The sequence below is a fragment of the Phocoena sinus genome, chromosome 14 (genome assembly GCF_008692025.1).
Source record: "Phocoena sinus isolate mPhoSin1 chromosome 14, mPhoSin1.pri, whole genome shotgun sequence".
NCBI classification, from domain to species: domain Eukaryota; kingdom Metazoa; phylum Chordata; class Mammalia; order Artiodactyla; family Phocoenidae; genus Phocoena; species Phocoena sinus.
Window position 1 is genome coordinate 74,636,459 of NC_045776.1, and position 23,974 is coordinate 74,660,432.

General features: G+C 50.6%; 1 protein-coding gene and 1 long non-coding RNA gene across 6 annotated transcripts in view; both read right to left on the bottom strand.

The window, feature by feature from the left end:
• TPCN1 (two pore segment channel 1) overlaps nt 1–23,924 on the bottom strand; it is a 61,491-nt gene extending 37,567 nt beyond the window's left edge. The window contains exons 1-2 of one of the 5 annotated variants that reach the window (XM_032653883.1): nt 23,742–23,924; nt 21,042–21,278 (exon numbers count right to left, since the gene is read on the bottom strand). In XM_032653883.1, coding sequence (XP_032509774.1) covers nt 21,042–21,153 — 112 coding nt within the window. In that variant the 5' untranslated portion in view covers nt 21,154–21,278; nt 23,742–23,924. Of the gene's footprint in view, nt 1–2,424; nt 2,745–21,033; nt 21,279–23,741 lie in introns of those variants that run through there. The other 4 variants (XM_032653885.1, XM_032653888.1, XM_032653886.1 and 1 more) reach the window with 4 other exon arrangements.
• LOC116764920 lies at nt 4,572–7,107 on the bottom strand. Its single transcript, XR_004353083.1, has 2 exons — nt 5,695–7,107; nt 4,572–5,326 (listed from the first exon to the last, which is right to left on the bottom strand). It is a non-coding gene; the product is annotated as an uncharacterized LOC116764920 (long non-coding RNA).
• Nucleotides 23,925–23,974: the final 50 nt, after the last annotated feature.

The window sequence follows — 23,974 nt, forward strand, 5'->3', positions numbered from 1 at the left end:
TACAGGGCATATTCTGTGTGCCAGGCTATTCTCAGCACCATATATTTATCTATGTATTTATATAAATGTATATATTTCTATAAATTTCATACTCACAATAACCCTATGAGGTAGCGACCATTATTGTGCCCATTTTACAGATGAGGCAATGGAAGCCCAGAGAGATCTGTGAACTTGCCCGGGTCTCACACCTTCAGAAGGTCAGCAGGTTCTGTGCTGAGAATCCCCACGCTAAACCACAGAGCAGGGTTTAGCGTGCTCTATGGGCTACGGGGCTTCCCTGCATGGACTTGAGTACTTTCTGCTGCTCATCTTAGAAACGATGAGTGTCAGGTCTGGGGTCTTAGAAAGGATGATGGTCAGGTCTGAAATGGATCACAGAGACCACTTAATTGAATGCCGGTCTCTTAGAGATGGGAAACTGGGGCCAGGGAGGGGAGGTGTGCCTGTGTAACAGGGCTGATCCATCAGAGAGCCAGCTCTAGCACCTGGGCCTCCTGGCTCCCCTTCTAGAGCTTCCCCACCACAAACACTGGTCACTCATCCCTCACTAGAGTAATGTGGACAGTGGTCTGACGCCCACTGTCTGCCACCATGTAATTGCTGGTGCACAGCTGTGAGACAAATCAAAGAGAATAAGCCACTGGCCTAATCCTACCCAACCTGGGCCAAATCTGCACTTGCTGGGAGAAACAGCGGCCCCCGGGTCTCCAGGTGAAAGTTGATGATGCAACTTTCGGGGCATCCCCTGCACAGGGAGAGTCTGGACAACAAGGCGGTCTGGAGGGCTCTCACACAGCACCCCAGGTCCAGCCCCCTCCTGTGATCAGGGACCAGCTCTCACACCAGTGGTTGTCAGAGACCACATAAGAATCAACACGTTCGACCTCTGACTTTGGCACCGTGCTCGCCCAGAGCAGGGTGGGTGTCTCCAGACGAGCTGGAAAGGCAAGGTCAAGGCATACCGCAAGGGCCCAGCTGGAGGAGGTGGGATGACCTCACGACGGGGCTGTCGGGGAGCTGGCCATCCGCCGCCTCGTCCAGGAACATGATGGCTGGCCCTCGCCTCTGCATTTCCGTCTTTCCTGGGAGGCAGCTGGCCCAGAAACGGGCGGGAAGAAGGAGGAAAAAAATGATACACAGCAGCGCAGGAGGGTGGGAGCGGCAGTCTTCTGGCTCCCACAGCAAACCAGCTTCTCCGCTCGCAGGAGAAGGGCCAGAGGAAGCTGACCAGGAACATTCTTGGCAACCAGGAAGATCCCATTCGGAGCCTCTAGGGCAAGTCCCCCCAACCCCAACCCCCAAAGAGAAATACTTTGTTCTGCACTTCGGGTGCCCTGGGCAGAGAAGTCTCCTGTGAAACCAGCCTGCAGCCTTTTCAGGCCCAACGACCTTCGCCACTAAAGATTTACGCATCACCAACCCCTTAACTGCCCTCCCTGCATCCTGGCAGTCAGCCCAGGGAGGTGAACATAGAGGAGAAGGAACAGAAAGAAACTGCTGAACTGACAGGCACTGGAATACAAAACAACAATAACAACAACAAAAGAACTGCCTCCAAGTAGGAGAGAAGTTCCCCACACAGAGGACAGGCAGACAAACCAGGATGACCTGTTTTCACAGATGGTAACGTTTTCCTCCAAGCTGATGTAACAGGGCCCAGAGGCTCCCTGCAAAACAGCTGGCTGCTTTGCATGCAGCCTCTGAAACGACCCTGTGGGGAATCCAAGATTTCCGCGTGCAGCAGCATCCTGGTGGCACTGGGTAAACAGAAACAGTTTCCATATGCCGGCTATAAAGTGGAGCCAGGGAGGAGAGGAAAAGAACGGGCAGGTGAGGAGGGCTTCTGTGACCCAGCCCCCTCATCCAGCGAGCGCAGGGTCCACTAGGGCTGGGTAAATCACTGCGGCCTTCCTTTGGGGCCTGGCAAGAGGTTGCTTTGGATAAAAGGCCTATGAGCTCCTCGTGGGAGGTAGTTCTGATGGGAAAGACTGCAAGGCAGTGACTGTTCTTGGGCAGGTTTATACTGAGGACCCCACGCCCCCATTCAATCCTCCCTCCTTTTCATTCTCATTCTCGTACACATACACAACCTTATGCGTTCACACATACACGCATCCCGCACATCCTCTTCAAGACAAAACGTAGCCCTGAACACCCAAGTTCGCTCCCAGCTGTGCCCCTCCCAGTCCTTGGTTCACGATCTTGATCCCCAGAGCCTCAGTTTCTTCATCCACTAACTGGGAGACTGGTGCCAACTGTGCACCTGGGCATCTGAGAAACGAATGCGAATACCCACAAAGCCCTTGGAGCCCTCCGGACACCAGTGCCCAGCAGAAACAACGAGCAATCCCCCAACCGTTTGCCAGTTGTCGCTGAGAGCCCCACTCCATGGGAAGAGGCTTGAAGGGGAGGAGAACCAACCAGAGTGACGCTGATGAGTTTTCCAGGCACGGCGTCGCCGCCCTGCTTCTGTGCCGGCTGTGGCTCTTTAAAGGCCCCCAGATAAAAATAAGGCAAAAGACACTACACCGAAAGCAAGCAGAGCGCACATTTCCTGCTGCTCGAGACTTCTCTGCTGACGACTGACTGCACGATGGCCTGGGAGGTAGACCCGCGTCATCAACGCACGTTAGGAGAGGCTGTAAACCCAGGCAGAACTCCGGGCAAATAGACTAACCTCCACAAAGGCGAGAGCTGGCGTGCAGCCCTCCCAGTTGAATCGCTGGCCTCAAGCCCAAAACCTGTCCTGCCAAAGGCTTAAGCCAGAGGAGGAAAGGAAAGATGAAAGGCTCACCCAGGCCGGTACTGGGTCAAGCAATGTTCTAGAAGGAGCCCGGGTTTGGAAGTAGCCTGGATAACACCCTGCGTTGAAAAAGTAAAACCATGAACTTTGCCCTCACGGTGCAGGTGCTAGGGAGCAAGTGGGCCTCTGTGTAGTGTATTCAGAGGATGCGAAGGTGTAGAAGTGCAGCCACTACCCCAAACGGTTAGGGGCGGTTAGGGAAGCCTCCATGGAAACAGAGGACAACTCTGTTTCTGGCCAGCTGACAGGGACCTACGTGGCCAAATCCAGAGGGATTCCCTGCGGATACACAAGGCCAGCCACGGAAGGGACTTGAACTGGGTAGCAAGTTGAGAGCAGCAGCTATAAACAGAGGAGATGTACGGAAAGTCGGGAGGGGTGAAGATCAGAAACAACAGACTCTTGGGAGGGGCCCGGAAAATAAGCCTCTCTTGGTAACTTAGAGTAGCAACTGCTGTCCCAGGGGCCCACCCTCAAACTGGCCACGCTGGGAACTCACACCTGAGGTTGCAAATGTGACCTTGAGAGCAAGTCTCTAGTCTTAATAAATCATGCGGTTATTTGAGGAAGAAAAGGGGAGGAGCAAGTTTTTAAAAGGCTGACCTTCTAGATGCAAACAAATATGGTTTCATTTGAGGAGACATTTCCTCAGCACCTACTATATACCAGGCATTGAGTTAGGTGTTGGATTTGAAAAAGTAAAACCATGAACTTTGCCCTCACGGAGTTCACAATCAGGAGGCAGAAGAAGGGATGTGATTCTGGTGCGTTAAAGGCACTTGTTAGTTACAACAGCCTAGAAAAGGATGTGATGACAACGACCGTCCACGGGGGCTGGAGAAAAGAGGCAGAGAGGGATTCAGGGGCGATATCCGTGCTGGCTTTGAAAGGAGGAGGGATGAAAAGGTGTTCAAAAGGGGGATGGGGATGGGGTGAGGGGTACATTCCAGAAACAGGAAGGTCATGCATAAAGCACAGAGAAGCAAATGGCAGGGGATGTCTGGGAAACTGCAGAGGGTTCGGCAATTCTGAAGCCAGAGATAAGGCTGATGTGTGGGAATGAGAACAAGAATAACAGCTCACACTCAGTGCTTTACGTTTGTTAATTCTTTTAAGTACAAAAAGCCCCATGAACTAGAGACTATTAATATCTTCAGTTTCCAGAAGGGGAAACTAAGGCCCAGAGAGGCTAAGTGATTTGCCCAAGGTCACAGAGCAAGAAAGGGGCCAGGCTGGGGTCTGAGCCCAGCAGCCTGACTCTTTTGTGAGGCAGGAGCAGCGGGTGGGCTGTAAGCCACGTTAAGGAGACTGGACTTGAGCTGCTGGGTTTTACCAGCAGAGCAGTTGGACCAGGTGTGCCAATCGGAAAAACGCAGGCCGGGAGGGCATTCTCAGTTATACCGTAATCCCATCTACATTCTGCACAGGCAAAAGGGCAAGGTCCTTTCCCCGGAGGAGCCATGGTGCGCTCGTGTTTACAGAGCAGTTAACTTGCCAGGAGCCGCTGGGGTCACCTCCACTGATTGTCCTGACCACCCTGCACGTGAAGAACCATGTCTTGCCACTGCTACACAACCCACCACCACCCTCCGCCAAGGCAAAGAGAGAAGAAGGGGTTTGCCAGATGCTGGCAGATAATTTCTCGGTGAGGCTGGAAATTATTTCCATCTTCTTTAGTCTGTGAATTTCAAGGCTTGACTTGGAATTGTAGTTCCTGCTCCCGGGCCCCTGGGTTTTTTATGAAACAAAAGGCTTTTATTCCCACTAATAACTCATCACAAAGTATTTATTGAGCACCTACCACGTGCAAAAGTGCATCGGATGCTTTGAGAAAACATTTGTAAACACTACAACCATCTCCAAGGCCTACTTTGCACACACACACACACACACACACACAGAAAAACATGCCAACTCCACTCTGTTTACCCAGTGAAGACGGCAGCACCTGTGCGAACATCTGTCCTGTATTCACTTGGAAGCACTGGAGATGCTAATTGTGAAACGCACGGGGATGGGGACGGAAGCAGCACAACAGCAAACGGAGACAAAGGCATTTTTCACTGCACGCTGGCGCTCCCTGGGCCTCTGCAGCGGGTCAGCGGATAAATGGTGCTCAGGGGAACAAGTCTGGCCATGAGACTCGTTCTCCACGTGGCTACTGATCAGAGGTCTGCTCTAGCCCCTACCTGGGAGCGCCTGGGGGGCTGACTGGACCCAGCTCCCGTGAACACTGGCCACAGCCCAGCATCTGGATCTCCTGTGAGCTGGTGGCTATACTCAGAAGAGCGGCAACAAGGGGTAAGACGGCTGGGAGGCACAGGCGCCTTGGCGGAGTGACATGGCAGGAGGAAGTCTACAACCCGCAGAGAGTTTGATGGCCTGGGCACGCCACTTCTCCAGGACCCGGGCTGTCCTGGTGGGTGCTGCTCCCAGGGGAGCCGGCAGGGCCTGAGAGCCTGTGCAGTCGGTGGCCGGGCACTGGGCTCGGCCTCCTCTTCCTCCTCCTCGGTTCCCTTTCTGTCGAGTGGGGAAGAGAGCGCAAAAGAGGCATCGTGAATAAAGAAAAATACAATGGAAACCAAAAAGCCATCCTAAAGAGTGGGCAGGAGGTGGGGCTACTTCAGTTGAATAGTCTCTGCGGTGCACCTGGACGGTCAAGGAAATTAACATATGGTTTCCCCATTCGCCACCACGGGATCCCTAAGAAAATCCAAAACCCAATTAACATTCCTTAAGAGGAAGAATTTAATAAAAGGAAGGGCAAGCTCAAGTCCTCAACGCGGAGTCCTTAGATTATCTACTCAGAGGCTCTAGAAAGGGCGTCATCGCTACTTTGTTGAAAATGAAACCCTGATACTTTACTATTAGTTAGAGTTTCCACTTACTGAGGTGGTGCCGGGAGATGTTATATGGAATTTCCCATTTAATCTTTATGTCAACCCTGAATGGAGATGTTCTTCTCCCCGTTGTACAGCTGAAGAAAGTGAAACTCAGGGAGAAACCGAAGCTTAGCTCCTCCTTCAAGTTCGCACAGCTGCTGAGAGATGACACTAGAAATTCAATGCCATCCTTTGCTACAGACCAAGAGACTCTGAAGAAATGTCAGAACACACTACATCAGCAGCATGTACGATCACTCGCCCAACACACACACACGTCTAACAACCTGAGGATTCTCCCAAGCTATCCCCGTCTCCAGACTTGGGAGCCCCTGCCCACCCTGGGACAGTGTCCAAGCTCCAAAAGGGAACAGCACAAAACACGCAGCAAAAGCAAACAGCTCAACTGGCCTGAAGGCTGAGCAGGCTCTGCAAGTGAGGAAGTCTGAGCCCCATCGAGGTGGCCAGACAGGCTCCAGGGTGCACAGGAAAAACTGCCATTCACAACAAAAAGGCAGGCCAGCCAAGTGCGAAGAGCCGAGCTGGCAAGAGAGGGGACCCTGGGGTGTCACAGAGAAAAGGCAGCACGCTCGTCGACGATCACCCACAAGTGAAAGCCGACGCAACCGGCAGCCTGGAGTGGCTCCAAGCCATTAGCCAGCGCTGAGCACAGTCACACTGCCCGAGCTGACTTCCAGCAAGAGCTCAAAGAATAAGAAAAAACAAATAAATAAAATCCCAGTCTAACAAAAAGAGAGATTAACAAGAGGGAGAGGTGGCCTACGCGGGGTAGGGTGGTGGAGGGGCGAGCTCAGAGGTGAGGGAAGGTGGGACCACACCACCCCGGGGCTGACATGGCAATTATGAGACGTGTGCACCCCGGAGAACTCCGAAAGCAGAGACCAAAGACATCCCCAAAGTAGGCTGCTCCTAGGGCAAGCAGGGGCCAGGCCCCGCCCGGCCTAGTTCTGACCTGATCACACGTGAATGAGTCTCCTGGTCACCCCAGATGGTTCCAGGGGCTGGTTAAGCTGTGACAAACAGAGTCACTTGGGACCCTGGGTGTTTTGGGAACCTAGTGACTCACTCCCAGATATGTTACTTCATGGGAGTCTGTTATTAAGTGCCCCGGGTGTGTGCAGAGAAGATGCGGTCCGTGACTTTGCAAAAATTTGTGCTCCCAGAAACAGGCACATCAGGACCCAAAACAATAGCACCTACTCAGGCACAAAGCAAACCCTGATTCAGTACATGAGACATGAATCAAACCTGTCACATGGAGGTGCGGGAGCAAGTGGGCCTCTGCGTCATGTATTCAGAGGATGCGAAGGTGTAGAAGTGCAGCCACTACCCCAACCGGTTAGGGGCGGTTAGGGAAGCTTCCATGGAAACAGAGGACAAGATCTTCGGCTGAAGAAATATGGAGTGGGGATAGATCAGAAGCAAGAGACAGCAGCCCACGGGAAGGTTTGGTAGTGAAAGTGATTCAAATGAAAAAAATGTGAGATTATGTGACTGTTAAATAAACGAGATGATAGGGGACCTCCCCTGGCAGTCCAGCGGTTAAGGCTCCATGCTCCCAATGCAGGGGGCACGGGTTCGATCCCTGGTCAGGGAACTAAGATCTCGCACGCCGCGCGGCACAGCCAAAAAATAAATAAATAAATGAGATGGTATGAACAGCCCTACGTTTAAGACTTTTGCTTATTGGTTCTAATTTCTGGGAGGGGTAGTGCAAGAATGAAGGCCCGTCAGCCAGGGGTATAACTGAGGTGGAATTTCTCATGGCCTGGAAAGTGCTGGGGCCACTGCCACGTGGATGGGGGCCAGGTTGGGAAGGTGGATCAGAGGACTTAGCATTCAAGGTCTTCATTTTCATTTGATCCAAGAACTTGGCCTAACCCTCACCAAGTGAATGGGTCTGAGTTTATGGTTTCCTTATCTATACTCTGAAGTTAATGAAAGCTTCAAAGCCACTAGAGCTTGGATGGAGAAATGTTCCCTCTGGGCAAGGCCTGAAAACAGAGGTGGCAGGTCTGTGATCCGAGAGCAAGAGGGACCCACAAACCTGCCTTCCGCGGGGGGGTGCTGGGCACACAGCAGCCCACCAACACTGATGACAAACGAGGCCCATGGCTCCCCTGTCTGCCTGTCCCCACCCCTCGAATTGCACATCTGAAAAATGGGCATAAATACTGTTACTTCACAAGGGCTCGTAGGAGCAACCGCTTGTGTTAACATTACTGTACGCAGTGTTTCCAACTGCAATCAGCTGTAACAGTGCTTGCTGCCTCCAGTGAGAGAACAGCAAGAATGGCTCTGGGGAAGACTTCTACTTTAAGGTAGCATAAAGGATGCTCTGATTTGTAGCTCCTGGATTCACTGTTGGGCCAGGGTGCAGGGGTGGAGCCCACAGAGCACTCATGGGAGATATTTGCTAGTGTTGTTCCAAATGCAGGATGAAGTCACCAAATGTTCACCTGGGAGACTCCCCAAACATAACTGAGTCTTCCAGGGAAAAACAAAGCCCCTAAATCACGCCTTTAAAAAAAAAAAAAGGATGCTGCTACCGTATCATGAGCTTGCTTGTGCTATAGCTAAAATACACAGGGAAAGAGATCTAAAAAAGAATATTTTTAGGGCTTCCCTGGTGGCACAGTGGTTGAGAGTCCGCCTGCCGTTGCAGGGGACACGGGTTCGTGCCCCGGTCCGGGAAGATCCCACATGCCGCGGAGCAGCTGGGCCCGTGAGCCATGGCCGCTGAGCCTGCGTGTCCGGAGCCTGTGCTCCGCAACGGGAGAGGCCACAACAGTGAGAGGCCCGCGTACCGCAAAAAAAAAAAAATATATATATATATATATATATATATATATTTTTTTTTTTTTAATTTGTCATCCAAACACCCCAGTTGTAATCCAAAATGACAATTCCTCAGTCCACGGAGGGTGGTTATGAGAACAGAATTCAACCCTCCTTTTCTCCACTGAATGGAAATACCAGCTATCCAGGAATTATCATGAAAGAGGATAGAGAGAGTTAGATCTACGCTTCCTGGCTGAGCAGACTGAGAACTTCCGGATCAACTCTCTAGCAGTATGGACTGTTTAGAGGGCTGTGTCAGTGCACTGGAACAAAGCAGAAACTTATCTGCTGGATACAGTTAGAAGCCATGCCTTTTTAAATCAGGAGAATAGGTCCTTTCTGATCCTAAGAGCTTGGCAGCAGAGCATATTCATTCCAATCTCTGCTTTTCTTTCACTAATTACTTTCTCCTTGCCAGATACAGCTCCTGACATTACTAATCTGAGACATGCCCTCCTACACATGTATCCCAAGCCAGGCGAACTCACGAAAGGACTCACGGGTTCCATATTGTCCAGATGTTTCCTGAGTGCCTAGGGTGAGGCAAGAACTGCACTGAGCTTCAAGAGACAGAAAGAAAGAGAGAAAGATGCCCAGTCTGGGACTTCCCTGGTGGCGCAGTCGTTAAGAATCCGTCTGCCAATGCAGCGGACACCAGTTCGATCCCTGGTCTGGGAAGATCCCACATGCTGCGGAGCAACTAAGCCCGTGCACCACAACTACTGAGCCTGCGCTCTAGAGCCCACGAGCCACAACTACTGAGCCGTCGTGCCACAACTACTGAGCCTGCACTCTAGAGCCCGTGCTCCCAACAAGAGAAGCCACCACAACGAGAAGCCCACTCGCTGCAACCAGAGAAAGCCCATGCGCAGCAACAAAGACCCAACACAGCCAAAAATAAATAAAAAACAAAGTAAATTAATTAAAAAAAAAAAAGATGCCCAGTCTGGCTCCTGCCACTATAGGACATGCTGGGAGTTTCCTCTCCACCCACCTCCCAATCTCCAGAGCAAAATGCCATCCCTATTCAGGACTGACCCACCCCAGGGTCTCTAAGGCAGGTCTCTAAGGTCTATCACGGTGGATAGAGACGGCCTCCGGAGTTGGAAAGAAGTCAGCTGGAAGAAATGTTCTCATCACGTCACTTTCTGGTTATTCCACCAACTCTAAACTACTGTCTGGGGAATTCCCTGGTGGTCCAGGAGTTAGGACTCGGCGCTTTCACTGTCATGGGCCCGGGTTTGAGCCCTGGTAGGGGAACTAAGATCCCGCGAGCTGCGTGGCACGGCCAAAAATGTAAAAAAAAAATTTTTTTTAAGAAAAAAATAATAAAGAAAATGCTGTCAGCATTCCAGGCTCTCCATAAAATAGGTCTACCTGCTCTGACCCCTCCCCTAATGAAAACAGCTAACATCCACCCAATGCTCCTTCTGCTATAAGCCAGCCAATGTGCCTGTGTGAGGTACGCTGTCTTGGTTCAACCTTGGGACAGCCCTCTAAGGTAGTATTGGTTTTAGTTTCCTTTTACAGATGAGGAAACCGAAGCTAAGAGACATTATGTCAAGCGCCCAAGGTCCCACGGCAGCAAATGGCAGAGCTAGACTCAAACTCATTGTGTGCTCTTAAACACGCCCCAGACCCCATCTGCCCCAGAGCTCTCATCTTTGGCCTGCATGGGGAGGCTCGTACCCCCTCTTTCCCTCTGCCCAGGCATTCGGTCCTGTCCCCAGCATCCCCAACTCCCACCTGTGCCTAAAACTCCACCTGGGACTTCCCTGGTGGCACAGTGGTTGGGAATCCGCCTGCCAATGCAGGGGACATGGGTTCGATCCCTGGTCCAGGAAGATCCCACATGCCGCGGAGCAGCTAAGCCCATGCGCCTCAAGTACTGAGCCTGTGCTCTAGAGCCCGCGAGCCACAACTACTGAGCCTGTGTGCCGCAGCTACTGAAGCCTGCGTGCCGCAGCTACTGAAGCCTGCATGCCTAGAGCCCGTGCTCCACAACAAGAGAAGCCACCACAATAAGAAGTCCGCGCACAGAAACTAGAGAAAGCCCGTGCACAGCAACGAAGACCCCATGTAGCCAAAAAAAAAAAAAAAAAACTCCACCTGCCCATAGGCTGATCTACTCCCTCAGCTGAGCCTTCATTGTCCTTTGTGCTCTCAACTCCTGCCACTGTACCGTCCTATCAGAATCTACTGCCAGGGCTACAAACTCAAATGCCTGCAGGCACCAGGCAGGTAGCAAACGTGGGAAGCTGGGGTGTGTGAGACGGCAGGTGCTGAGCCCTCACGCTGTGAACAAGCATAATACCTGCTTAAAATACCGTTCAGGCGGAACAAAACAAGTCCCATCATGTGCCTAAGCCACCCCCCTGCCACCTGGTCTTGCCACCCATTTCCAACCACTCTTTGCAGGGCAGCCTGAGTGAATCTGCAGACGCTCCCCTGAAATGTGACCGTGTCACTCCCCTGCTTAAAGTACTCTGGGACTTCTGCATCACCCCCAAGATGAAGTCCCACTCCTCAGCACGGCCCTGGAGGCAGAGAGACCCCCCAAGATCTGGATCCAATCTCTCCTCCCCGCCCACCAGTCAAAGCGCCAACCACACCCACCCCCGTCCACTCCAACTCTTCTACACCTCTGCTCCCCTGCTCCTTTCCTTGAGATGGTCTTTCACTTCCAGCTTCCACTTCCTGCTTCCTGTTCATCTGCTCTTTAAACACTGAGCACAATAAAGCTTAATCTCTCTAAAGCCTTTCCTGATGTGCTCCCTCCCCAAATCAAGCAGACTGACTCCATCTCCTGCCCCAATCTTTCACCTCCTTGGGAAAGCGCTTCCACCTCCCCTGCCCATCCTTACTCTCTCCTCCTCTAAATCCTTCCACGGTTACAATAAAAGCCACAAAAGTAGCACGTCATATACTCGTCTGTCTTATTGCCAACCAGACCATAAATCCTTCACGAGCCGTAACTAGATCTGCTACGTTTCTGTGACCTCCGCAACAGCAGTTCTAAGCTCTGAAGAAATCCATGCCGGCCAGCTGAAAAACTCTTAGCTTTTCAGTTGACAAGATGAGAACGATTCAAGAAAAAAGAAGAATTAGAAGACGACTAGCTATTAAACTATTAATTCTTTTTAAACTTCTAATGCCCACTTGAATCTTTATTACACATCTCAAAGTCAAAGCTAAAAAAGTGCAGGGGAAGCAGGTTCGATCCCTGGTCAGGGAACTGGGACCCCACATGCCACAGGGCAACTACGCCCGCACGCGCCACAACTACGGAGCTTGCACGCCTCAGTGAGAGAGCCTGCGTGTCACAACAAAGAGCCCACATGCCGCAACTAAGACCCGACACAGCCATAAATAAATAATAAAATAAATCTTTAAAAAAAGAGAGAAGACAGTTGTAAAGTTGGATGCAGATAAGAAAGAAGGAGCAAAGGGCACTCCCACAGGGAGAGTATCAGGTGAACTGCAACCCAGAGGAAGCAAGGAATAAACAGAAAAGAAAGATGAAGGGGATCCCGGGAGATGCACCCACCTGCTCTGTCCTCCCACCTCACCTGCCTGGCCTGGCTCTACCAGGGATCGAACCCGCGCCCCCTGCGGTGGAAGCGAGGAGTCTTAACCCACTGGACCGCCAGGGAAGTCCCGAAATCCGGTCTTTCTTTAGGTGAAGCACACAGGAGGCAGAGAAAAGTTTTCCCCCAGCCAGTTCTGAATCTCACGGAACGGCGTCCAAAGGTGAAGAACCTCTCCGAGGCCACGGAGAGCACATCCGTTGGTTCTGTATTGTTTCCTTATTTTGAAGGAGTTCGTTCTGAACAGAAAACAAAGGCTGAACAGGTAGGTTCTATGTCGTAAAGTAGCGGCCGCTGACTAGATTTTACTCAGCTGGCTGTGTGAGAAATGTGAAACGGTTGCTGATATGTAAAAGTCAGAAGGCTTCCGATGAAAAGCGTAGGTTTTGATTTCTCTGGAAACACTGGAAAATGTAGTCACAAGCAGCCCGTGAGCCCACATGGTAACGAATGGCCAGAGGGAAGTAGCAGCCAGCCCACCGGACAGCACGTGCGCTCCCCAGCGTGTCCCCGGCCCGCCAGGGCCCAGGGCAGCCATGTGCTCAGGCACTTCCTACAAGGTCACGTCAGCTGGGTCACAGCCTCTCAAGTGCTTTGAGGAGAGAAAGAGCCATACGTTTTTATGAGTAGATAAGTACCTCCAACAAAAAGCAAACACAGCGAAGGGGGTCACCAGTGCAAAAGCCAACCCAAGCACTGATGGCCTGAATCAGTTCTCCTGTCCAGGGACACCCTCCAGGCAAGTGATGATAGGGGGTCACCTGCCCCTGGGAACCAGTGACCTTGGGGGATGGCCCTCCTCAGCCACCCCAGCTGGCCTTTTGAGTCTCGTGCCCTGCTCCAAGGCCGGTCCTCCTTTGCCCTTCCTTTCCCAAATCTTGACTCCTACGAGTTCCCATTTTCAGCCCAAACTGTCTCGTTCCAGCCATAATGACGTAAAGTTTAGCCAAATGCCTGTGTGTTGGAAAAGGGCGTACACTGAGGAGAAAGCTGCATGAAGTCATGGCTGTCCTTTGTGGTCTGTTGTTTTTTCACTTGCCCATGTTTTCTAGTTTCTCAGTGATGACCCGATACCACGTGTACAATGAAACCCCCGTAAGTTTTGCTGTTTTTATAACACGAAAGGGAGTTCCAGGTATGGAGCTCCAATTGAGAGTAACATGCCTTGCAGGAAATAAAAGTTTAACTGAAAAAAAAAAAGAGATGAAGGTATAGATATCATAGAAACCAACTTCCTTTTGGAAAAGAAACTCTGGCCTAAAGTTCTACCTCTTTCACAAAGCTTTACTTCCTGGCGTGCAGCACATCAGCTCAGAATCGGAGTTCCCGAATCAGAAGACCTGGGTTCCAATGCTGCCGCCGACACTTCCTGGCTGTGTGACCCTGGGTAAGTTTCAACCTCTCAGAGTGTCAGTTTCCTCTTCCGTCAGATACAGATGCTGAACCGACCGCACAGATCTGCTGCGAGGACCCAATGACTGAGATGGCACATGTAAAGTGCTTTCAGACGCTGCCTGGCACGTGATAGGGGCTCAATACCCATGAGCCATTATTATTATTTTATTTATTTATTTGTTTTGGCTGCATTGGGCCTTCGTTGCTGTGTGCAGGCTTTCTCTAGTTGTGGCAAGCGGGGGCCACTCTTGGTTGCGGTGCGTGGGCTTCTCATCGCGGTGGCTCTCTTATTGTAGAGCACAGGCTCTAGGCGCCCAGGCTTCAGCAGTTGTGGCTCGTGGGCTCTAGAGCGCAGGCTCAGTAGTTGTGGTGCACGGGCTTAGTTGCTCCACGGCATGTGGGAATCTTCCCGGACCAGGGATCGAACCCATGTTCCCTGCATTGGCAGGCGAATTCTTAACCACTGCACCACCAGGGAAGTCCCAAGCCGTTATTTTTATTGTGAATGACCTTACTCAGCTTGGACTGATGAGGAGAAAAGGGAGGGAGTCAGGAAATGTCCAAATCAGGAAAGTCACCCAGCAAAGGGAGTCCTATGGACTCCCTGAGCATGAAGGTGGTATGGGGATGGTCCTGGGACCGATGTCCCTCCTGGGGGCTTGATCGCTTGGTGCCTCGTCTGGGTTTCCTTCCAGGGCCACCGTGCTGTGATTCGCGAGGCAGCCCTGGGGGTGGGCACCGCAGCCAGGGGCCGTAAGAGCCCTCCCACGTTCCCTCCCTGACTTGGAGGCTGAGAAGTTGAGCGTTCTCATGAAGCGCTCCTGGAGCAAATGGGAACTTAGCCCCCCTAAGGCGATGGGTAAAGAGCAGTTCAGCAGCCGCTCCAGCCTGCGCCCAGCTGCCACAACTGCCGTTTTGACACGGTAGCTTTCGGCGCGCGGAGGGGAGAGATGGCATTTCACGGCGGGGGGCCTGAGGCAACAGACAGGATCCCCCATGAGGACTCGGAGGGTGGAGGAAGTGAAAGGCTTCAAGTGTGGGTTACGAGGCTGGAAGCCAGCAGGCCGGATGCTTGCTCATTTGAATTGGTGCCTCCGCCAGCCTGGTGACACAGGCATTCTGCCTTGGTGGGGCCCTAGGAAAGCCAGGGGACCAACTCCCGCGGAGCCAAATGCCCAAGCTCCCTGGGAAGCCGTGAAAATCTAACTGCTGTTCCGTCTCCAGTTGCCATGCAGCTTTTGCTTCCCAGCTTGGCGGGGACCACCTGCTGTGCCAGGAGTGGGCCAGAAAAGGATGCAGACCTCGGCCTGGGTTCAGCACCCCCGCTCATGCACTATGATCTTCCAAAGAAGAAGCCTAGTCTCTGGTCATGACAATAGTGCCTAGGACTGGCTGAGCACTTACCATGGGCATCACACATGTGATCTCACTAAATCCCCACGATAACTCTACTGGAAGGTACTACCATGATCCCACCGTACAGATGATGAGGTTGAGGCTTAGAGATGCTAAGTTCCAAACTCAGCTAGGATTGGAGGCCTGCAGCTCGACTCCAGACCCCGAATGCTTAACCATTCCACCACCCAGGGTTATCACAAGTGACAAAAGCTACCCAAGTCCTCGGGCTTTATCTATCGTTTGGCAAGTATGCTGGGGAAGCTTGGTCAGAGAAAGAACAACAGACACAGATTTCTGTGACGGATCACCTACCCTGGGGTTGGTCACCCCTGGGAATACAGCCCCACTGCTCTATCCCAGCTCGTGTTGGCTACACCTGCCCTGAGGCCAACAGCTCTGGCTCACCTTGACTAAGACAGGTGCCAGCTCGCTGTGGCTGCAGGAAAACTCTGGAAAAGGAGCCAGGGTGCCTGCCACGTGTTGGTCCCTGCAAATGGGCAGTGGCCCTCCACCTTGTACTGGGTCTCAGGTTAACTCCTGATGGTACATTAGGCATAGGGGCAAAGGAGGGAGAGGGGGGTCCTCTGCTCTATCACCTTAGGCCTTATCCCTGCATGGCCTGTCACCAGAAAGCCATGAACCACCAGCACCAAAGTAGTGCATGAGACAAAGTGCCCTGCTCAAGCCTCAGCCACCACCTTGCCCACAATCCTTTTATCACCCAGAAAAGGCCGATAGTACAGGCCCATCTTAGGCAGCTGTTGGGTTTAAAGGTAGTGAGAAGGCAAAAGCTGAGTGTGACCAGAAGTCCCCTGGAAAATCCCTCCTATTGCCCACAATATTCAGGCTCTATGGTCTAGAGATGGTCCAGACCACTGACTGATGCGCGATGCAGACAATGGGCTATCTCAAACTGCACTGTCAAACGCCAACCCCGCTGACTATTTTCAAGGTTATTCCTAATTCCATGCTTTAAATACCTTTGCTCATACCTGCCTCCTTTATCAACCTGACACCCCCTGCCTGTGAGTCATTCATTAGCATTTCAGCAGCTACTCTTATAGCCCAGAGATGTCTGAGCCCTGGATAAAATCCATCCTTTCTCATATAAGGAAAAAAAAAATCCAAACCCTCCAGTTTCCTTTAGGGATAATTCCCCAGCATTGATCACCCCTAGCATAGGGTCAAAGGGCACAGGCGGCACAGCCAGATTCCTGGGGACCGCACCTAAGGAAAGGGCAGGAGTGTTATGGGCTGAATTGTGTCCCCCCCCCCTAAAATTTCTATGTTGAAGTCCCAACCCCCAGGGCCTCAGAATGTGACTGTATTCAGAGATAGAGCCTTTAAAGAGGTAATTAAGGTAAAATGAGGTCATATGGGTGAGCCTTAATCCAATAGGACTGGTATCCTTATAAGAAGAGATTAGGACACAGACACACAAGCTGAGGACACAGTGAGAAGGCAACTGTCCAAGAGTCAAGGAGAGAGGCCTCAGACAAACCAACCCTGCCGACACCCTGATCTTGGACTTCCAGCCTCCAGAACTGTGAGACAATACATTTCCATTGCTGAAGTACCCCCCCCCCCGCCCCCTTCTGTGGAATTTTGTCATGGCAGCCCGAGCACACTAAGACAGGGAGCGTGTGGTACACAGCCAGAGGAAGGCACCAGTGACAGCTGCTGGGTCAGGGCGGAGGCCCAGGGTCAATCAAGGCACACACCCTCAGAGAGCTGGCTTAGTTCTCAGTAGCAGTCGTGCCCACATAGCTGCCAATTCTGCTGAAGGCCTCTGTCTACATTCTTTTTTGGTTTTTTTAAATTGGAACTTGTAAGTTTTATTTATAAAAATGATAACAGAAACTTTCTTACTTTTTAAAGACTATTATTAAGTACGCTGCGTTTAGTTTCCTTTAGAGAAATGCTATTTTTCAAGAATTTTGTTTTTATAAAATTTTTTTTCTCTTCCCTTCTGTCTGCATACTGCCAACGCCTTAACACCTCAAGGGTTTCTATCAACCACAGACCGGGGGGCAACGATGGCAGCCCCCAGGACAATCAGCTGTGCTGGGAGTGATGAGACTCCAATCACTGGTGAACAGAGGCAGGAGGGGCTGCTGCCCACCTCTGACTGGGCCCTCAGACAGCCCCTCCCATGAGCTAAAAGGCCTCAGAGACCCAACTAGGTTTATTTGGACCATGACTTGTTGAGTGCCTGCATACGGTAGGCATCAAGCTAGGTGATACACAGATGAATGAACACTTGGGGCCTTGGAGATGATCAGGTGGTTAAACAAGTCATTTCCGCACAGTAAGGAGCCATAACAATGGAAGCCTAGACCAGATACCAAAGCAGAAAAGGGTGAGTAATTAGCCCCATCGGGAACAGGAGGTCCAGTGAAGGCTTCAAAGAGATGGGATTATCAGCAGGATTGTCAAGACAGAACTGAAGCTCATGAGTAAACAAGAGCCTGGGGAAAGCATGCCAGACAGTTACCAGCAAGGCGGAGAGGTTTAAGAATATACCGGGGATTCCGAGAACGAGAATTGTGGGTTGAAGCAGGAAATGGGACTGGTCAGGCAAGAAGGCACTAGAACACACGTATGCTGGCTAAGGAGCTTGGCCGTCATCCTATAAGGGACAGGAAGGTCCTGGGGGCGGCAAGCTGGGGAAATTACAGGCAGACCTCAGAGATGCTGTGGGTTCAGTTCCAGACCACTGCGATCAAATGAATATCGCCATAAAGTGAGTCACATGAAGTTTTTGGTTCCCCAGTGCATATAAAATTATGTCTACACTATACTGTAGTCTATTAATTGTTCAATAGCATTATGCTAAAAAACAATGCACACACCTTAATGAAAAAATACTTTGTTGCTAAAAAATGCTAACCATGGGACTTCCCTGGTGGCGTAGTGGTTAAGAATCTGCCTGCCAATGCAGGGGACACGGGTTCGGGCCCTCGTCTGGCAAGATCCCACATGCCACGGAGCAACTAAGCCCGTGCACCACAACTACTGAGCCTGCGCTCTAGAGGCCGTGAGCCACAACTACTGAAGCCCACGTGCCACAACTACTGAAGCCCACGCACACCTAGAGCCCGTGCTCCGCAACAAGAGAAGCCACCGCAATGAGAAGCCCATGCACCGCAATGAAGAGTAGCCCCCGCTCGCTGCAACTAGAGAAAGCCCACGTGCAGCAACGAAGACCCAACGCAGCCAAAAGTAAATAAATAAATAAATTTATATTTAAAAAAATGCTAACCATCGTCTGAGCCTTCAGTGAATCGTAATCTTTTTGCTAGTAGAGGGTTGGAAATATTGCAAGAATTACCAAAATGTGACATCGAGACAGGAAGTGAGCAAATGCTCTTGGGAAAACTGGTGCTGAGAGACTTGTCTGATGCAGGGTTGCCACAAACCTTCGATTTGTAAAAAACGCAGTACCTGTGAAGTGCATTAAAACAAGGTACGCCCATACCAGGTCAGATGTGTGTTTTAGACGGACTGCTCAGAGAAGCGGGCATGGGGGACCTTGAGAAGAAAGTCAATGCCAAAATCCAAGCATGAAATCAGAAAGGCCCATACGGAGGAGATGGAGCAGGCAGGCCGCCTCTGAAATCTTTCCTTTCCTCTAAGAGGCACTACTGTTTTTCCTAGCCAGGCTTGGAGGGTTACAGCCATTAGTTCTTAGAGATTTTAGCAAATATCGCAGGAAGAGGATGAGACAGGAAACTGAGGCACTAGTGCACTTCGCAGAAAGCACAGTTTCCCTGGACCCCATCAGTTGTTTATTTTGTTTTTCTTAAACGAACTAAAAATGAGCCACCGACTTCGCCAAGAAATGAATGGCCTTACTAGCGGGCTATCCAAGGTTAGTTTTATTGTCTACTTGGCCTATTTCCCAATCATCAAGCGCCTTCATCGTTTCAAAACCTGATCTTGACGCAGAACTAGGCTGCTCTTCCCACTTTGATCCTTCAGGAGACCTGGACAGCCTGTCATCAACACCGATACTGTGGGAGGACTTAAAAGTGGCACCCACGACAATGATTAGGAGTCCAATTTAGAACCTTGAGCCTGGCTATTTCCAGAATGATCCATACCCTGTGCGTATCAACCACCCTCCCTCCAGTCCATTCCCTCATTGGCGATGGACTTAACCCGCTCCCCTCACTAGGGGGTATCCTACTCTGAAGCTGAGACAATGTCACATTCATTTACATCCCTTTCCCCAAAGCACCTTACATGGTGGTGTTAGAGGGAAGATCAGAGAGACACTGCTGCTTGCTAGCTGTGTGACCTTGGACAAGTTACTTAACCTCTCTGAGGCTTTGCTTCCCCAGTAAATATGGATAATAACAATAACTCCACCTTAAGGTTATATGATGAAATAATATATGTAAATGCTAAGGACCAGCACTCACACTCATTAAAGGCTTGTGAAGGAGGAAAAGGAGAGGGAGGAGGGGAGGAGGAGGAAAAAGGGAGGAAGAGGAGGGGAAGGAACTTTGGGGTCAGTCCTCGGTTCAAATCTCTGCTCAACCGCTTGCTTGGCTGTGTGACATCAGGCAAGTTCCTTAACCTCTCTGACTCACCGTTTTCCCCTCCGTAAAATAGGAATAATACTGTCTACCTTGCAAAAAGGATCTTAGTTAGGATAACAGGTGAGAAAGAGCCTGAGGGGAGGGGGAAGGGTAAGCTGTGACGAAGCGAGAGAGTGGCATGGACATATATATACTACCAAACGTAAAACAGACAGCTAGTGGGAAGCAGTCACATAGCACAGGGAGATCAGCTCGGTGCTTTGTGACCACCTAGAGGGGTGGGATAGGGAGGGTGGGAGGGAGGGAGACGCAAGAGGGAAGAGATATGGGAACATATGTATATGTATAACTGATTCACTTTGTTACAAAGCAGAAACTAACACACCATTGTAAAGCAATTATACTCCAATAAAGATGTTAAAAAAAAAAAAAAAAAAGAGCCTGACACTTAGCTTGCCAACTCTAGGGTATTTAAGAAGTGGGCCTGAAATCACAGCCACTGATTTCTTGGTCCTGAATGGCACTTAGGGAAAAATCTGGTCTACTTTCTAATCTTCCTCGATCGCCCAGCTCTGCCACTCTGGATGGGTGAACACGCTAAACCAAAGAGAGGCCAGTTTAGAGGGAGCCAGGCCTCCCATTGCACTCCCATCCACGGGAACAATGCTGTCCTTCACCACTTCCAAGGGGAGGCTGTTAAGCTCCCTGCAAGCCAGCTGTGTTCTCTCTGGACAAAGGAGATGGGAGAGCCAGGCTTATCTTTCCCTGGACCCAAGCAATACCCCTGACTCAACAGTATGGCTTGTGGGTAGAATTTCCATCTGCTAAGGAGACCCTAAAGCCCTAGCCCCTGACATCTTAGGACCCTCCATTAAAGGCAAGTTATTTTAAGCCTCTCTTGGACCCAAGGCCTGAGCAAACGAAGCAACTGGCTTCGGGACAAGAAAGGTTTTTAAGGCCTCTCGTTCTGCCAGAAACACACTTAAAATCTAAAAAATTTAAAGCTCACAACCTCCCGCGGGTTCACTTTGTGCTGCTGGGCTTTGGTTTAGAGGAAGACAAAGCAAAACCCCAAACCCTCAAATCAATGGGTCACGACAAATGCTCGCCCCCTTCCACCCTGTCCTGGGCAGTCCAAGGACTGAGTGCCGGTGGGGAGAAGCAGTCAACTCCACTTTCCTGCCAAGGATCAGGCAGACAGAGACCAATGTTGAAATCTGTTTCTTTTTTTAACAAGGAATGGGGCAGGGAAGCTAGCCAAGGAGCAGGTTTGCCTGAGGTCCCCAGCAAGCATCCATGAACAAAACCAGGGTACCACAGGCGCAAGAGAGGGGAGGCGCTGAGGGAAGCAGGGCAGGCTAGTCCCGGAAAGCACCCCAAAATTGAGGGTGCAGGATTAGGACCCCACAGGATTAGTCTCCCAGTAGTTTCTGTGTCAGAACTTGGGAGTCAAACATGGGGTCAGGCATTCAGGTACATGCATCTACCAACAGAGCACCAAGCCCACAACTCGCCCCCTGAAACAGAAAAGCTGCACCCCCTCCCCCAGCCCACCCTACCATCTTACTTCTGCTGGGCAGATCCTCTCGGCCCAGGCCGTTGGAGGGAGCTAGTAGGGTGCTGCCACCCTCATCCAAGGTCAGGATGAGGGGAACGTCGTCATCTAAACTCACGGCCATGTTCTCCTCTCCTACAGCCCTCAGGATGTGATGTCCAGAGCTTTACGTAGTCTCTGCTTTGAGCTCCAGTTCAAAGCCACTGGCCCAGAGGTGCTTCTTAGAAACTCCTCCATCAGTGGCATCTCCTAGGGTTTGGGGGATTAAAAAAAAAAAAAAATTATCAAAATACAACCACTACTGATGAAAATGTTCTGGAATTAGATAGTGGTGATGGGTACATAACCTTACAAATATACTAAAAACCACAGAATGGTACCCTTTAAGATGTAAGATGATGGATCTTATAGTAATGTGAATTATATTTCAATAAAAAAGAGTATTGCAGTATAATAGCACTAAAATTCTGTGCAAGATTAAATACTGAAAGTTAAGGGTAATTATGTTTGGAGATTGGGATTATGGCTAATGCGTTCCCCCTCTACCCTTCTTAACCCTTGTTTGTGTGTGAATTTCAGAGGTTTCAAAGACTTAAAAATATATATACATATACAACCATTCAAACAATAGTAGTTAATACTCAGTGAGCGCTTACTATATGCTGGGGCTCTTCTAGCAATTTTTAAGGAAAGCTGATTGAAACTTCGTAATAGATAAGTAGGATTATTATCCCCCATTACAGAGGGGGGGACTTAAGGCTTGACTTAGAGAAGTTAAGTAATTTACTTGTCCAAGAACCCACAGCTGGAAAGCCAAGCTTTGAACTACACAGTCTGACTCCAGACCTGTGCTCCCCGCCAGCATACTACAATTCCTCCATGTCCCAGCCCTGGTATTTAGGTAGCACTTAGCTCCAATGACCTATAAAGAGTTAGTTAGTGTGCCAGGTCATCTAGATTTGCCCATATCACTCTTATTACTCTCCTAGATTTAGGTATTTGGGGAGGAAGGGAAAGAGACTAGAATATTTTTTTAAGTGATGTCCGGAGTCACACAGCAAAAATGCTCATTCTGAACTCCCAATTCAAAACGGTCAGAACTAGCCTGTTACAGTTCCTATTTATAAACATTCCCATTTCCGCTGAGGAGGACCAAAAGAAAAGCAAACACTCAGCAGATCTAACAGCAGACCTTTGAACTTGAAAACAGCAGCAGGTTCCTTCCTCAAACTGCTGTATTCTGGTCTCGATCAAGTTTGCCTCCAAACTAACCCACTGAATGGCAACCCATCAATTTACTTCCTTCACGAATCACCAGGACAATCCAGGGCAGGCCCCTGTGCGTCAGTATCTTCTTAAAATTAGGCAGTAAAAGTGAGCACCATTCTTTGCTGCTAAGCCTGTAGCGGTCTGCCCAGTAAACTTCCTGTGAGATTTTTTTTTTTTAAGTTTCCTCCAGATCTGGGGATTAATTTCACTTTTAAATCTCAGTAGTGGGAAGACAGAAAAGGAAATTCCAAATGAGATGTTACCATTTGGCTGTCTTAAGCATTATATGTTTTATTTTTTTTCTTTTTGGCTTAACTTTTTATCACAGCTATTTTCAAACACACTCAAACGTAGAGAGAATATATAAATGAACTTCCCTGTGTCGATCACTCAGCTTTGACAATTATTAACATCTTGTCATTCTCTCCCATATTTATTTTGAAGGCTGGAGAGTCTATTAACTTTCTCAACTCATCAAGAAGAGCTTTTTTAATTGTATCACTGTTATCAAAAGAGCTACTGTTTTTTATTTTAACTGTATAATATATGACTGGTTGCTTGCAATGCATGCATTAGTTCTGTGGATCTCAGCTGGGGTGATTCCCCTGCCACACACACACATTAGCAAATGTATGGAGACATTTCTGATTGTCACAAGTAGTGGGTAATAGTAGGTAGAGGCCAGGGATGCCTGGAAACATCCTACCATACACAGGTGAGACCCACCACAACAAAGCAATAGGTGGCTCAAAATGTGAATAGTACTGCTGTTAGGAAATCTTACTTAGCTAATGTCCCCACTTCACAGATGAGGAAACTGAGTCTTAGCAGGGTTAACTTAACCTGCTTCTTGTAAATAAACAGCAAGGAAGTGACAGAGTCCAAATTTCAACCCAGGCAGTCTGAATTCAGGGACCCTCCCCACTTAACCATTACCCTTCATCTCTTCCCAGACGGTCCCCTCATCTGAATTCAAAGCCATTATTTTACAGAGAGGGAAAAGTGAGGCCCAGAGGAGAGAAGGGAAGCCCTTGCCCAGGGTCACAGTGCTTCTCCCTCTGTTGAGGAGCCAGAAGGGAAGGGTCACCCCTAGGGACAGGTCCTAGGGAAAGAGGGCAGGCAGGCTCTTGTGGGGTGGGTCGCCTGAGGGCGCCAGGGAGACAAGCAGACGAGGGAGGAGGGTAACGAAGAGGAGTGCGGGCGCCTGCTCCACGTGCTCGTCCTTGCGCCCCTTCTCCCCGCCCAGGGCTTCCCCGGGCGATCCCTACGCTGCGGTCCCCGCAACCAGGGCTGGAGGGAGAGAAAAGCGGCGATGACTTCGCCGCAGGCCCTCTTGGCCCTACCTGCCCGCCTCCCACGTTCCAATGCCCTCACGCCGAGCCCCCTGACCCCTGACCCCTGCCCTCTCCATCAGGCCAACCCTCACACCCCCTGAATTCTTACATGCGCCGCCCCAGCAACCCGGACCGCGCGCCGGGGTCCGCACCGCGCAGCCCAGCCCTCCGGCGCCGCCGCCAAAGCCACGAGCCCGGAACTGTTGCAGCTGCAGCGACCGCCGCAGCCGCCGCCACTTCAGCCGCTGCCACCACGGCAGCTGCGCCAGCTCTCCCATCCACCGCCTACTGTCCCTTCCACCCCACCGGCCCCGCCCCATTTTCCCTTCACCGCTGCCTATT